The 13,870-nt window shown below is 31.7% G+C and overlaps 1 protein-coding gene across 1 annotated transcript in view; it reads left to right on the forward strand.

Moving 5' to 3' along the window:
• Positions 1–13,870, forward strand: part of SAMTOR (S-adenosylmethionine sensor upstream of mTORC1) — an 82,212-nt gene that overhangs the window by 6,861 nt on the left and 61,481 nt on the right. The window contains exon 2 of the mRNA XM_010947643.3: positions 7,701–7,842. Within this exon, the coding sequence (XP_010945945.1) occupies positions 7,701–7,842 (142 nt within the window). The remainder of the gene's footprint in view (positions 1–7,700; positions 7,843–13,870) is intronic.

Raw genomic sequence — 13,870 nt, forward strand, 5'->3', positions numbered from 1 at the left:
ATAACTCCTTTGTTTACACTAAACAAGTGATCTGTGTGGTCATTGTTTCACAGGGGAATAATAGATACTGATGCCTTTGATTCTAATTTGATTTTTTTCCATCTCTTGTACAGGGTGTATTCAAAGAGTTTTACATTTTGGATTAACTGGTTTTTTTTTTTTATCATAAATATGTTTATAATAAGAGAATGCTCCAAGCACAGAAAATTCACCATGGGCCAAATTATGTTTGTAAATATGAAGTTTTATCCACACAGTGTTTTGTTTTTTAATTAAGATTCGACTCTTGAGTTTGCCCTGGGCCTCAGTTGCTCTGTATATTGTTTCATCAGGCATTTGAGTTTACAACCTTGCTATAGACCTGTGGTTTTAATCCGTGGCTGCACAGTGGATTCATTTGGGAAGCAGTAAAATAAATGGCCAATTCCTACTTCAGACAAATTAAATGAAACTTCTAGGTAATTCCAGTATGCAGCCAGAGTTGAAAGCACTGCCAGAAATCTAATAATGTAGTTGCAGAGACTAAATAACTACATTTGACTGACAAAAGACCATTTGTTTGTGGCTAGTAGAGTCAGTGTACTTTGCTATAGTGCAAAGCTTTGTTTGTTTCAATTAAAGTTCATAAGTTAAAAACGCATAAAGAGGGGCAAGGTGGTATAGTGGTTATGAGCATGGACTTCGGCACTTGACTGCCAGGTTTGATGTGTACCTTTGAGAAGGTTACTTAATCTCTCTGTACTTCAGTTTCTTTATCTGTAAAGTAAAAATCTGCCTCAGTGGCTTGGTATTAGATTTAAATGAGTTAATATTTGTAAAGTACTTAAAACAGTATCTGGCACATAGGAAGCATTATGTGTGTTAAATACATAATTTAAAAAGTTATAAGTGTATCTGTAGCTGTTCTGCCTGGATGCATTTAAGGACATTGCAGATTGAATGGTTCCTGGAATTTCTACCTAGACTGTTCTGTAGTCACTTTCTTCTTCAGTATTAAAATGGCTGTAGTTTTTTTTTTTTTTTTGCCCCCTTTGCTGCTTATAGTTCTGACTTCTTATATGAAAGATCCAACCTCTTACTGCATTGGAATTTTGGGATTTTCCCCTTGTCAGAGAAACTACTAGTTGCAGCTCGTTATATGTAAGATGCAGCTTTACAGCTAGTTTCTTTGTTTGATTCTCAAGAGCTGCTTCATCACCAAACACCTTGGATGTTTTTGTCCCACCTTTAGGTGTGACACTATATCAGATGCTCAAGAATTCTGAGAAGGCTGGTCTGTGTGTGGTTTAAATATGTTTGTGAGACAATCTGGTCCTGAACACTTTGTTTTAATGTCTTAGGTTGGCTGTTGAACTTGTTTCCATTTGGTCATGAGTTTCTCTGCTTACCTCATGTTAGAGAAAATGACCTTTCAATGTTCTTTGAACTTGAATTTGGTAATCTGGTCATTCATAGATAATGCATCTTAAAGCCCATATTTGGTAATATACCTAAGTAAAAATAAAATTTTTTGTATTTTTAAAAGTTTAAGATTTGTGATACTCAAAATTACTTCTTATTTTTAGATGACCCTCAAATTTTATGAAATACAGTTTTTATTTTGTAACTTTTGATGTGTTCATGGCACATATTTTATAATGAAATCTATTAAGGTACAGTTTATATGCAATGAACTGTACCCAGTTAAAGTATATAATCCATTGAGTTTTGACAGATATATACACCTATGAAACCTTTACCACAGTCAAGACGTAGAACATTTCTATTGCCTCTAAAACTTCTTTGTGCTCCTTTGCAGTCATTCTCTCTCTCTATACTCTTGGTCCCACTGATCTTTTGTCCCTGTAGATTTATTTTCGTTTTTTAGAATTTTATATACATGGAATTGTGTGCCTTCTCTTCTGCATTGTACACCACTTAAGAACCGCAATAGTGCACTGTTAATCTTTGGTATCATGACCCACAAGGCTAAACCACCAAGAATAATGGCGTGCAATTCCTATCTTAAATTGGCCTCAGATTTATATTTAATAAATTTATTACCTTCTGTGCGTTATAGTCTATCTTTTTATAATGAGAATTAGGATAGTTACTGAGAAAATTTTATTTCTAGTGTGCTTCACATCAGATGGTCCTGGCATGTAAAAATGCATGAACCTTAGTACCACCTATTCATTTTTTCATATTTAAGTACCTTTTAATCTATTTAGTGTTATTACCAATATTTTCTTCTTAATCTTAAAGATTTTCCAAAAAGATCCATGTACTGTTGTCAAAGAACTTAATGGAGATGACTGCATTAAAACTTGCAAGTTTTTTTTTTAACAATAATGTAAAGTGGAAAAAAAATTATAAATTGATTTAAAACAGTAGAGTGAGTCTCCAGAAAATTGACTCTAAACCTCTTATTTTGATAACACTGTTTTAACATACTCAAATTTTACTGCTTATTCATCACTGTTAGCTGTTGAAAGTTATCAGCTATAATTTGAATTTTACTGTAACAACTAATTTAATTTGTTCTTTCTGGTGTTCCTGTCATTTTTGAGCATGGTGAAAACTTAAGTTACTTTCTCCCCATTAATGGGGAACCATGATTAACTTATATAGCTTATACAAGTTATAAATCAAAAGTAGTCTTTGCTTTTCAGTTTAAACTTTCTAATGGGAAAATCACACCTGGTTTTAATAGATAACTCTATATATAAACAAATGACGAAGTACTATATGGATGGCAGTTACATATTTGGGGAAATTGTAAGATGATCAAGTGGAAGGCAGATAAATCCTCTCAAAGAATATGTGAATTCACTTATGTTTTGAAGGAAAGAAATTTGCTATATCAGATGTTATGAGAGAGGTTAATTCATAGAGGAAGAGTAGAATCAACTTTAAAGAGATAGTTTAGGGATTCCATTGGTTCACTTGAGTTTGGACCTGTAATACAGCTGTTCTTGAGGTTATTAAGTAAAAGCAACAATAAATAACTTCTTAACTTATTTCATTGTCCTTAACTTATTTCATTGTCCTTGGTCCTTACAAAGACAATGCAGTCAAAGTAATAATATCTTAAGATAATCATAAAATATTAAAAATGGAACTCTGTCCTTTTTTTTTTTTTTTAACATCCCTATGACTTATTTATTTTATAGCTGGAAGTTGGTACCTTTTGATCTCCTTCACCTATTTTGCCCACTCACCTACCCCCTGTCTCTGGCATCTACCCATCTGTTCTCTGTTTCTATGAGCTTGGTGGGTTTTTTTCCCTTGGATTCCATGGAACTCTGTCTTTTTAATTAATCAGTTAATGATTGGGCTATTTTTTCTTAGTTATTGTCTTTTCATAGGAAGTAGGTTATATTTTGTTTATACTTTAGTTGCGGCATTTAATGTTTGTGAAGGTGAATTTCGTCAGTAAGTATGATGTTATCTTGGTAGTAGGCTTCAGAATAATTCAGTTCATTGATTTCCATACTGAACTTGGTTTAGCAACTTTAAGTTGACATCGCTTGTGTTTTAAATTATTAATTAATTTTTAATTAGTGTTTTAAGAAATTTAAATGTGAAAAGAGTGTAACAAACAGAAGTCATGGTAATTTTGAACTTCATTCAAGAATTTTATAGACAGTCAGGTGACTGTTTTTAAGACTAGGTAGAGCTTTAAGTTGATCTTAAAACTACGTATTTGAACGAATGATTACTGATTTCTTCTTTAGATTTATTATTTTGGTCTGACTGTAATATGTTTATTGATTCTTAATTTCAAGTTAGGCTGCAGGACATATATATTTTTAATTGTGCTTTCTAAATATAATTTTTGAATTGCCCAAGTTCTCTGTATTTAAGCAAAGTGAAATGTATGTGTTCATTGGAGATTTTCATCTTCTCTCCGTTCTTTTTCTTCTCACCCTTCTCCTTCCCCTTCTTCTCCCTCCCCCCCTTTTACTTTAAGATACATTCATGTTTTCATAGGATGCCTATAAAAATGAATAAGAAAGTAGATTATTAATCATAATGATTTTGAGTCATCACAAATGCCAATATATTAGAATCATTATAAGGCTAATTATTCATTGAGAGCTCTGATTGATTGAACTTGAATACTTAAGCATTGCTTGTTATGTTGAGTAGGGCTTTGATACAGACCTCAGCAAGTTCTTATTTCTTGATTTAACTTTTGATAATGAAAAGTATTATCATTTTAAATAAGACAATCTTTTAAATATTGATTGACCTAATAACTAAATTATAACAAAAATACATAGAATTGAGTTTAATGTATTTTTTTGTATATGTAATTTTACCAAGTTAATGGGAGGGTTTTGAATATGTATACTGGGTACTGGTCAACCTTAACTTTTTTTGGCTTTTACAACCCAAATCATAAATTATTTTAAAAATACTTAAGGGTAAGTAGCACTATTTTGAATACTGTAAAAATAAGTAATGGGCTGTTGCCAAAAAACCCCCTGAATTTTCCTATTCTATTTTTAATAAATTGATTTATCTAAAAAATAATAAGCTTTCAGGGATATTCTGGAAAGTGGAATTTTCTCATAACTGAAGGCTAACTTTTTTTGTTGTTGTTGTTCAAATTTGTAACCAAACACTTTAATACAATGTATACCTAGTAGACAGGGTTTGATACTTTTTTGTTGAATATATATGTGATTTAAAAAAGTTCTGAGTCCAGAATGGTTTACATGGAACATAGGGAATATATCAGGTTCCTATCTCTATTAAGAGCAGCTACCACATTTTATTACATCTTCTCTTCCTTTGATACTGTTAACTTTATTATTCTCTGTAGTGTTTGACATAGGGTATTTTTTCAGCAAATCTGTTGAAAGAATGAAAAGTGTATACAATTGCATTGTTTAGTCTCAATTATATATTAAGTGTACTACACTATTAATCTCATCAATTTCAGTATCAGCATATTTGGAGAGTCTGGAGACTCTTAAATGTTAGTAAAAAAAAAAAAACATTAAATTGAAGTCTGCAATTAGTTTGAGTTGATTAGGCTTACAGACAAAATTTGAATCCTTCCTCAAGATTTCAGTAGCAGATAGTAAGCCTTAAAACTTCATTAAAAATAATTGACAGTATTTAAAGAGAATTTTGAGTGTGAGAAACCAAAGGTCTTCTAAAAAGCTGAAGGGGCAGTAGGTTTCCATATATATGTACACTTGTCTTTGCGTCACCTAGCTAGTGGAACAATTCTAGTGTTAATTGAGTTTCACAATATGCAGTGACTTAGAGGACTCTGAGAATTTGTAATAGATGCATTTGATGGCTCACATATATACCCTTGGTCCTCTGGTATGGTGGACAGACACTGTGAGCTCAGAGGCACCCAGTCCCAACAGAGTCCCATTTAAATGTGTGCTGCTTTCTTTTCTGCTTTCTACCTTTCACCAGCACTGCTGGAGCCCACTGAGAGCATCCTGCTTTTCAGTACCTAAGTGCAGACTAGAAATATAGGTTGTTAACAACCCTCAGTTAATGAGGGATAGTAACTGATAGATAAATACTTCAGTCTCCCATCCTCTAGGTGCACAATTCCAGAGGCATTCTGTATGCTTCTCTGCTGCCCACAGCAGCAACCTCAATAATGTACCCTTGTATTAGCATTTTCTGCTTCCTTAGCTTGTTCTCCCTATTCTTACTCCTGTTTGCTAGGATTCTCTCCTGAATAAATTACTTATACACAGGTCCTTGTCTTAAGTGGGGCCTTCTACAGAATCTAAACTAAGAAATCTTTTAATGAAAAAGAATATGAAAACAAATATATGTATGTATATGCATGATTGGGACATTGTGCTGTACACCAGAAATTGACACATTGTAACTGATGGTACTCTAATTTAAAAATAAAAATTAAAAAAATAAACTAAGAAGTCTTATAGAAAGGAAATCTGTTTAAGTATGTTAAACATAGCTTTTCCCAAACATATTTGATCACAGAACTTTTGTTTGAATGACTTCTATTACCAGAAAATGTAGTAAATTTATGTATTTATTTATGACATGTACATTACATAGGACATTGAAACATTCATGTTCAAGCAAAGGGCCTTTTAGAGTTGAAGATATCCATCTTGAAAAAAGATAAAGCACCTTTGAAATGATAACTATACCTTCATGAACTGTTTAGCGTTGTCTGATGAATAAAGTTGAGAATAGTTTTATGAACCATTGGAGATTTATTAAAGTAACAATAATCAAAATATTTGTTTCAAAGGCTTTACTTCCTGTAGTTTTATTTAGAAACTTGATAAATAACTACATCTGAAAGATGTTGCTTAAACTAAGGAGTTTTTCTTTGAGAATTTAGAAAAATTTGTTTGCCTGCTTGTTTTTAGTGGACAGTTATTGCCAATCTGCTATATAACAATTTGAGAGCCCTGTCTCTACACAGATAGTAGTGATTAGTGAAAATATTGTTGTATAAGAATATGACCACAAAAAAGAGAAAACTTTTCATCCTTTTTGGATTTAAAAATCAATATTCAGACCAAGACTGATACATATTCATCTTAACTGAACAATGCATGTGTGAGGGCATGTTTGTACCCTTATTTCTCTTTATTGTGTTGGTCAAACTAGAAGGCTAATAGTTTGATTTTCAACTCAGTACCTACTGAACTGTGTGCTTAAAATAACCAGTAAAGTTTTTCAAACTTAAAATCTTCAACTCTTAAATACTAGAATCTAATCATCTCACCTGGGAAAAGAATTTGAATACAATCACCATCCCCAAATTTGGCTATTCTATTTATGTGTTTAAGTTTATTCTCTTACTAAACAATTGCCTACATTTGAACAGGTGGCAAGAGAACCTAAGTCTTATGTCTAAGAACATTGAATGACTCCACCTTGATAATTTTTGTTTACTCTTTTACCCTTATAATTATGTTAATGTTACTTATTTGGCCATAGCATTCTCATACCTTTCTTTATAAAGAACTCACATTGATGTTTCAGATTTCATATTAAATGTGTAGCGACTGATTTATTTAAAAAGAAAAATAGTAGCAGCTGAAAGTAATGCTGTGGCCACATAATATAGTCAGCTTATAATTTTTATTCATTTTATAAAGACTCAAAACTTCAGAGAGGTTTCCAAGGTAGTTTCTCCAGCAATATTTTTGCCCTAGGATTGTAAGTTTTTAAAGTGTAGTATGCTTAGAGCAAGTCCAAGTGTATAAATACAAATATTTAACTTTCTGGCTAATTTATGTTGCCATCTCACCTGTCAATCCCTTTTTAATATAGGGGACTAATAATTATGTAGAAATTCAAGAAAGTAACAGGCAAGAAGCAGGCTTAAGTGGTTTCTCTGTTTCTGCAAGGAACTATTGCCCAATGGTAGCAGGATAATTAGTGTTTGAATGACCAGCCATACTTATCCTCTACCAGCATACTTTTGGTTTATAAATTGATAACTGGCATATGTCTACTTACATTTATTAGTTTTATTCAACTTTGCAAATCCACCTGTTTAAAATGGTAAAATTTATTTGATTATCAAATCATCATGGTTAAAATGATGCATCCTTTTGTATAAAGGAGCTTTAAAAATTATGATGTTTAAACTTTATGAAGTTTTGCCTTATAATTTTGTTTTAGATTTTGCTAAAACTTTTAAGAGCCTGACATTTTAAAATAAAGTTAATTTATTTTTTCTTTGTTTTTAGTGGGAGATTTTGATAAGATCTGGCGAGAACATTGTGAGGATGAGGAAACACTTTGTGAATATGCTGTTGCAATGAAAAATTTGGCAGATAATCATTGGGCAAAAACTTGTGAGGGCGAAGGTCGTATTGAATGGTGTTGTAGGTGAGTGTTTTTATGAATTAACATTTTTGGTTTTTGTTTAAACTCTTAAGTCTAAGCAGTGCTGTATATGATTCATTATACAAAAACAGAAATGTTTTAAAATAGATGATGTATTTTAAACAACTTCTCCCCCTTGCCTTAACTTTCTCTCAGTTTATTTCATTCATCTTTTTCTAATCAAAATGTTTTTCTTTGATATAACTTTAAAGTTTTTGTTTCAACTTTTTAAAAGTATAGCTTTATATACATTTAATATGTTTAAGTGTTGATACATTTAAAATAAGAGATTTAGCACTTGACTCATCATTAGTAAGTTGTAGTACAGAAATTTCTTTGGGTAAGTATGTTCATTAGAATAAAAATGAGTATTTTTCCATTCTTTAAAACTGAAAACATCTTAAAAGTTTCCAAATCCTGTACTTTTTATATATGATTCAGGGTATTATAGCACTTATATTTGATTTTGGATATAAGTTTATTTCCTCGTAGCATAGCTTCTAATGTTAAAAACATCAGAAAATGAAATACTGCTCATCATTTGTCTCAAGTGATAAAATTATAAGAACAGATGTGTGTACTGACTAAATTTAAATATGAATTCCTGGAAAACAAAACCTTATCTTTTTAGCTTGGATAATAAGTTTGTTGTAACTTTAGGTTTATATTTCATTTCAGTTATATTTTATTCCAAATTTCTGTTTTAATCTCATTTAAAAATTATGTAATAATGTGTATTTCATTCATTCAACAAATAATCCAGAGAAAAATATGTATTTATTTTATTTATTTATTTAATAAGTTATTTATTTAATAAATTCTTTTATTTATTTTTTATTTATTCTTTATTTAATAAATTATTCTTATTGTCTTTTATTCTTTTCTTTCTTTATTTAATAATTCTTTTACTTATTTCATAAGTTACTCTTATTGTCTACTGTAAACTAGTTATATCATAGGCACTGTGATTACAGCAGTTAATCAGACAAAAATCCTTGCTCTCATGGAACTTACATGTTAGTGGGAATGAGAAGCAAGAAGCAACACATAAATATATACTAGGTCAGATAATGGTAAGTGCCATGAGAAAAATAAAGTAAGGAAAAGTAAAACAATTTTAAATAGAATAGACAGAGAAGGCCTTTCTAATGTGATATGTAAAGGACATGAAGGATGTGAGAAAACAAGCCTTAACAAGTCTAGAGGCCTGGAGGCAGGAGCTTGCTGGCATGTTTGAGAAATAGCAAGGAGACCAATGTGGCTAGAGCAGAATGAGCAGCAGGGGGTGGTGGGGCGGTGGTAGAAAATATAAGGTAACAGCTAGACTTTGTAGGATCTTGTGGACCGTTGTAAAGACATTGGCCTTTATTCTGCATGAGATGAGAAGTCATTAAATGTTTAAGGAGAGGAGTTCCAGGATTTTATTAGCCTTTTAAAATGTGTCACAAATTTTTAAGAATTAATTTCTGTGTTAAGATAGACTATAGAAAGGGCAGGGGTGTAAGTAAGGAAACCAGTTTGGAGTCTACTCTAACAATCAAGGCACAAAGTTATAGTGAAACAGTTTCCCTGGAGAGTGAGAAGATGAATGGACAGGACATTGTGGTAGGATTAATGCTCAAGTGAGTATAATGACTTAAGAGAGGAGCAAGGGAGAAGCTGATGTATACATTGTGGTGATTATGATGATATATAAGAAGGAAATTTAAAATATGAGGTAGGTAGGGAGTGGTGGAAAGATGGTATCATCAGTGGATTGTGGAGTCAAAGAATTGTGGAGTTGGGGAACTAAAGGAGGGAGACAGAATAATAAGAAATGAGATGTTTGGAATTAAAATGTTTGGCATTTTGGGCTTGTTCTAGAGAGAAAATGTTTTTAAATCTGACTGTTCTACAGAGTATACATTTTTCTCCTTCAAGCCAAGAAAGGAGAAATAAGGTGTACTACTGAGCCAGGTATTTCCCTTGTAACACAAAGGAATAATGTAATCCAATCAGCTAATAAGTACCATCACTATCTAAGACCATCATTTTTTGTACTTAGCAACACTGCTTTTAAATTAGTATTCCAATACATCAGGCAAGCTCTCTGCCTTTATTTGAAATACCACTTTGATATGTGGTATTCTCATAGGAACGTTTGCTTGTACTTTCCACTTGAATAATGAATCTGCCTCACACTTCACTCTTCATTCTTCTTTGGATTTGTGTTTTTAATCAGTAGTTACTGTATCTATACATGTTCTGAAAGGTCACTTTTAGGTCAGACTGCTGAAAAATACATTAATAAGACTTTATGCAAAGTACCGAAAAAAAACAATGGCAAATATGATAAAAAGATTTTACTATGGGAAGTGATCCCAAGAGAAGTTTTATAATGTCTACTTTAAACTTAAAACTAGGTTGGGGGAACAGGCTTCAAAACAGTATTAATTTTGAGACAAATTATTTGTAATTCTAACTTGGGTTATATGTAATTCCTTTCTCTGTTGACAGTTATAAGAGAGCAATGTCACTCTGAAAGTTAAAGTGATCTTTAAAAAAAGTTTGAAAAGTTTGCTTCCAGTTAGTTATACTTAAAACTGTATAGGAATTTGATATGTGAAATAAGCCTCACTGACATTGCCCTGCTAAGATTTTGTTAACTGTTTAGCTTGAAGAATTCTACGTAACATTTCCTTCAAAAAATAATAAAAATTTATGTGTAATATCAAATATTAAAAATGAGAAACAAAACACAATATAAAATTATAGTTGTACGTTTAATAAGAGAATTTGCCTTCTCTAACTACATAGAGGAACATATGTAAACAAGCCATTTCCTAAACCATTTGAAAGTAAATTGCAGATAACATGTCATTTCATCTCCTTGTATCTCCTAAGAATAAGTACAGTCTTCTATGGAACCACAGTACTACCATCACATTAAGACAATTAACAGTAATTTACTAATTTTCAAAATTATTTAGTTCATAAATTCATCTTTTTGTTATTATCCCCAAAATATACTTTATAACTTTTTTCCCTAAATCAAGGCTCATACATTGGTGGTTATATCTCTTTAGGTTCTTGTTTTTGTTTTCCATAACATTGAGTTTTTAGAGGAGTGTTAGCTGATTTGTAAAATATCTCACATTCTGTATTTTGTGATTATTGGTTTAAGGTGATTAATAGCATTGTTTAAATATTCTATATATCCTTATTGATTTTTTCTTTTGTTTTTTTTAATTCTATCGATTACCAATGGAGATGTTTTCAACGTATCATTTTTCTTGATTTTTCACTAATAGCTTGACTTTTCTTTAGAGATTTCATTTTTCTATTGAAGTTCTCCATATTTTCATCTATTCAGTTAATATTTTTCTCTATTAAAATTTTATAATAGTTATTTTAAGTCCTTGTCTGCTTATTCCAACATAAAGTTAACCTATGGGTCTGTTTCTTTTGGCTGTTTTTTCTTTTGGTTATGGATTATTTTTTCCTGCTTTATTATATGCCTGGTTATTTTTAAGAATACATATACTGGCATTGTGTTTAGAAGAGACTGGGGTAAATAATATTTTTCCCCAGAGAGGGTGTGCTTTTTTTCTCTGATAGGCAGCTAGGATGAGAGAGTGAATGCTTTGATTTCATGAAGACTTAAGCTGGGTGGAATCTGGATTTCTTCTTTAAATAGTTTCAGTTCACCTCACTTCACATGCTTTGAGAGTGCATCCTGTTCTGTGTGTATTACAGATACCATCCTCTAGCAGGACCCTAGGACCTACGCCCATGAAATAGTGCAGAGAATTTTCCAATCTGTGACACCATTCTAAGCAGCCTTTGAAAGCTCTGCTGATTTCCTTTAATCAAACAAAATTACTCTGCCGTAGAAGACTTGATCCTCTGCCATTTATTTGCTATACTTTTTCAGCAAATGCACAAAGTGCCTGTGATCCCTTCTCATCCAGAAAGGGTTTGTCTCCTTCTGGAATTTAGTTCCATTAGACCTCATTGCATCCTCAGTTCTCTTGATTTCTTTTTAATATATTGTTTTTAGATTGTATAGCTTTTTTTCTAGTTATAGCACAGCCAGGGGTTTGTTGTAATTATCTGTATTCTAATCTAAAACTAGCTTTGTGTCTTTGATTTGCATTTATTTGTTTGTTTTCTTATGGTGCCCTTTAACTACTTCCTCAATCTCCTTCATTTCTTATGAACTGAAAGTTGAGTCTAAAGTATTGATTCAGGTCTCATATTTCTGGCAAAATATTTATTAGGTGAAACTTCATACTTCATATTGCATCACATTAGCAGGTTCTTATTGTCAGGTTGTTCCACTATTTGAGATGCTAAATTTTACCATTTGTTTAAGATAGTAACTCCGAGATCCTTCCATCGCAAACTGATGTTTTCCCTTTGCAATTAGCAAGTAATATGTACAGTGACATTTCTGGCTTGTGGATCAATCCTGTCTCCCAACAATCTTTCATCTAACAGGTTTACTTCCATTTATTAAATAATTTATTTCATTTGGGGTTGCAAAATGATTTTTTAAATTATATTATTCCTTGCAATTTTTAGCATTCTTCTACAAATAAAAACTTCTGTTTATGAACAGGGTACATGTTTCCAGAAAGGCTAGGTAAAAATAAATTATATACATGTAATTCTTTCCTTTTATTTATCAATTTTCGTAGTAAGGAGTTTGTGTAATAGCCAGTTCCAGTTGTGACAATTGAGTTTTTGTGGGTTTTTTTGTTGGTGGTGGTTTGTTTTTGTTTTGTTTTGGGATATCACTGTAGCCTCCTGGATTGTTATTTATTCACTTTTTTTTTATAGGTCTTTGATTTCTGTGTGAATGTATGTCTGTATGTGTGTTCTCATTATTCCATATTTAACTAGTGAGAGCCTTCAAAGCTGGCTGCTGTGGTCTGACATCATCTTTGAGCACTTTCCTGCTATCTATTACAAGATGAGCCTTTACTTTCCCAGTCAAGACCTAGAATCAAGGAGCCTAGTTTCCTTTAGTGGAAAACAGCAATTAGAAATTGAGATCTGGCCACTAGATATGCTTCTGAGGTGTCCTTTCTTCTAGAATTTTTCAGTGAAGAGAGTTAGAAAAAACATTTATATACATATATAGTCTTTATATATATATATATATATATATATATATATATAGTCTTAAATTCATAATTGATATTTTCTATTCAAATGTAGCATTTACACATTTTTTTGCATAACTTTATGTTTGTATCTTATCTCTTCTGTTACACTGAAGGACTTAATTCTGAATAACATTAACACATTTGCTTTGTTCTACAATTATCATAAAATGGTTTCAAAATTACAGTACCAATTTTACTTCTAACAATAAACTGAGTGAAGTTTAAAATTTCTTTGCAGTTCTTTTGTCTTTAGAACATATCTCACTAAGGGTCAAAATACTGTGTTTGAAAGTTACTTGAAACAGTTCTTTTGTGTATGGTTATGTTACCAATTTGCTATATGGTTGGTTTCACTTTACCTTCAGTTTAATGGGGATTTTCCCCCTATTTTCTTTTAATTTGGGAGAATGTGAAACATTTACATGGTTCAGAAGTCAAAACTTTATAAAAAGATATCTCAAAAAAGTCTCCCTTCCATTTTCTTCATTTGTTTCTTGTTTAAAACAATCTTTTTCTTTTTGCAGAAGTAAGCAAATTAACACACCCATGTGCATACACACACATATCCATCCTGTCTTATCACCATGGTACATGTTATATATAAGGCTTCTGTACCAGGGTGTTTTGGCTGATACATAGATACAATAATATATCTACATATTGTATATGTTACACACTCTGTTTTGTACTTTTCTTTTTTACTTAATATTATGTCACAAAGTTAATTCTTTTTGGTATTGTATTAGTCAGGGTTTTCCAGAGAATTGGCTGACAAATCCCAAGATTTGCAGGGTGAGTTGACACTCTGGAGACCCAGTAGAACCGAACCCATGGTGCAATTCCTAAGGCCAGCAGGCTTGAGACCCAGGAAGAGCTGATGT

Source organism: Camelus bactrianus, chromosome 7 (genome assembly GCF_048773025.1).
Source record: "Camelus bactrianus isolate YW-2024 breed Bactrian camel chromosome 7, ASM4877302v1, whole genome shotgun sequence".
Classification (NCBI taxonomy): domain Eukaryota; kingdom Metazoa; phylum Chordata; class Mammalia; order Artiodactyla; family Camelidae; genus Camelus; species Camelus bactrianus.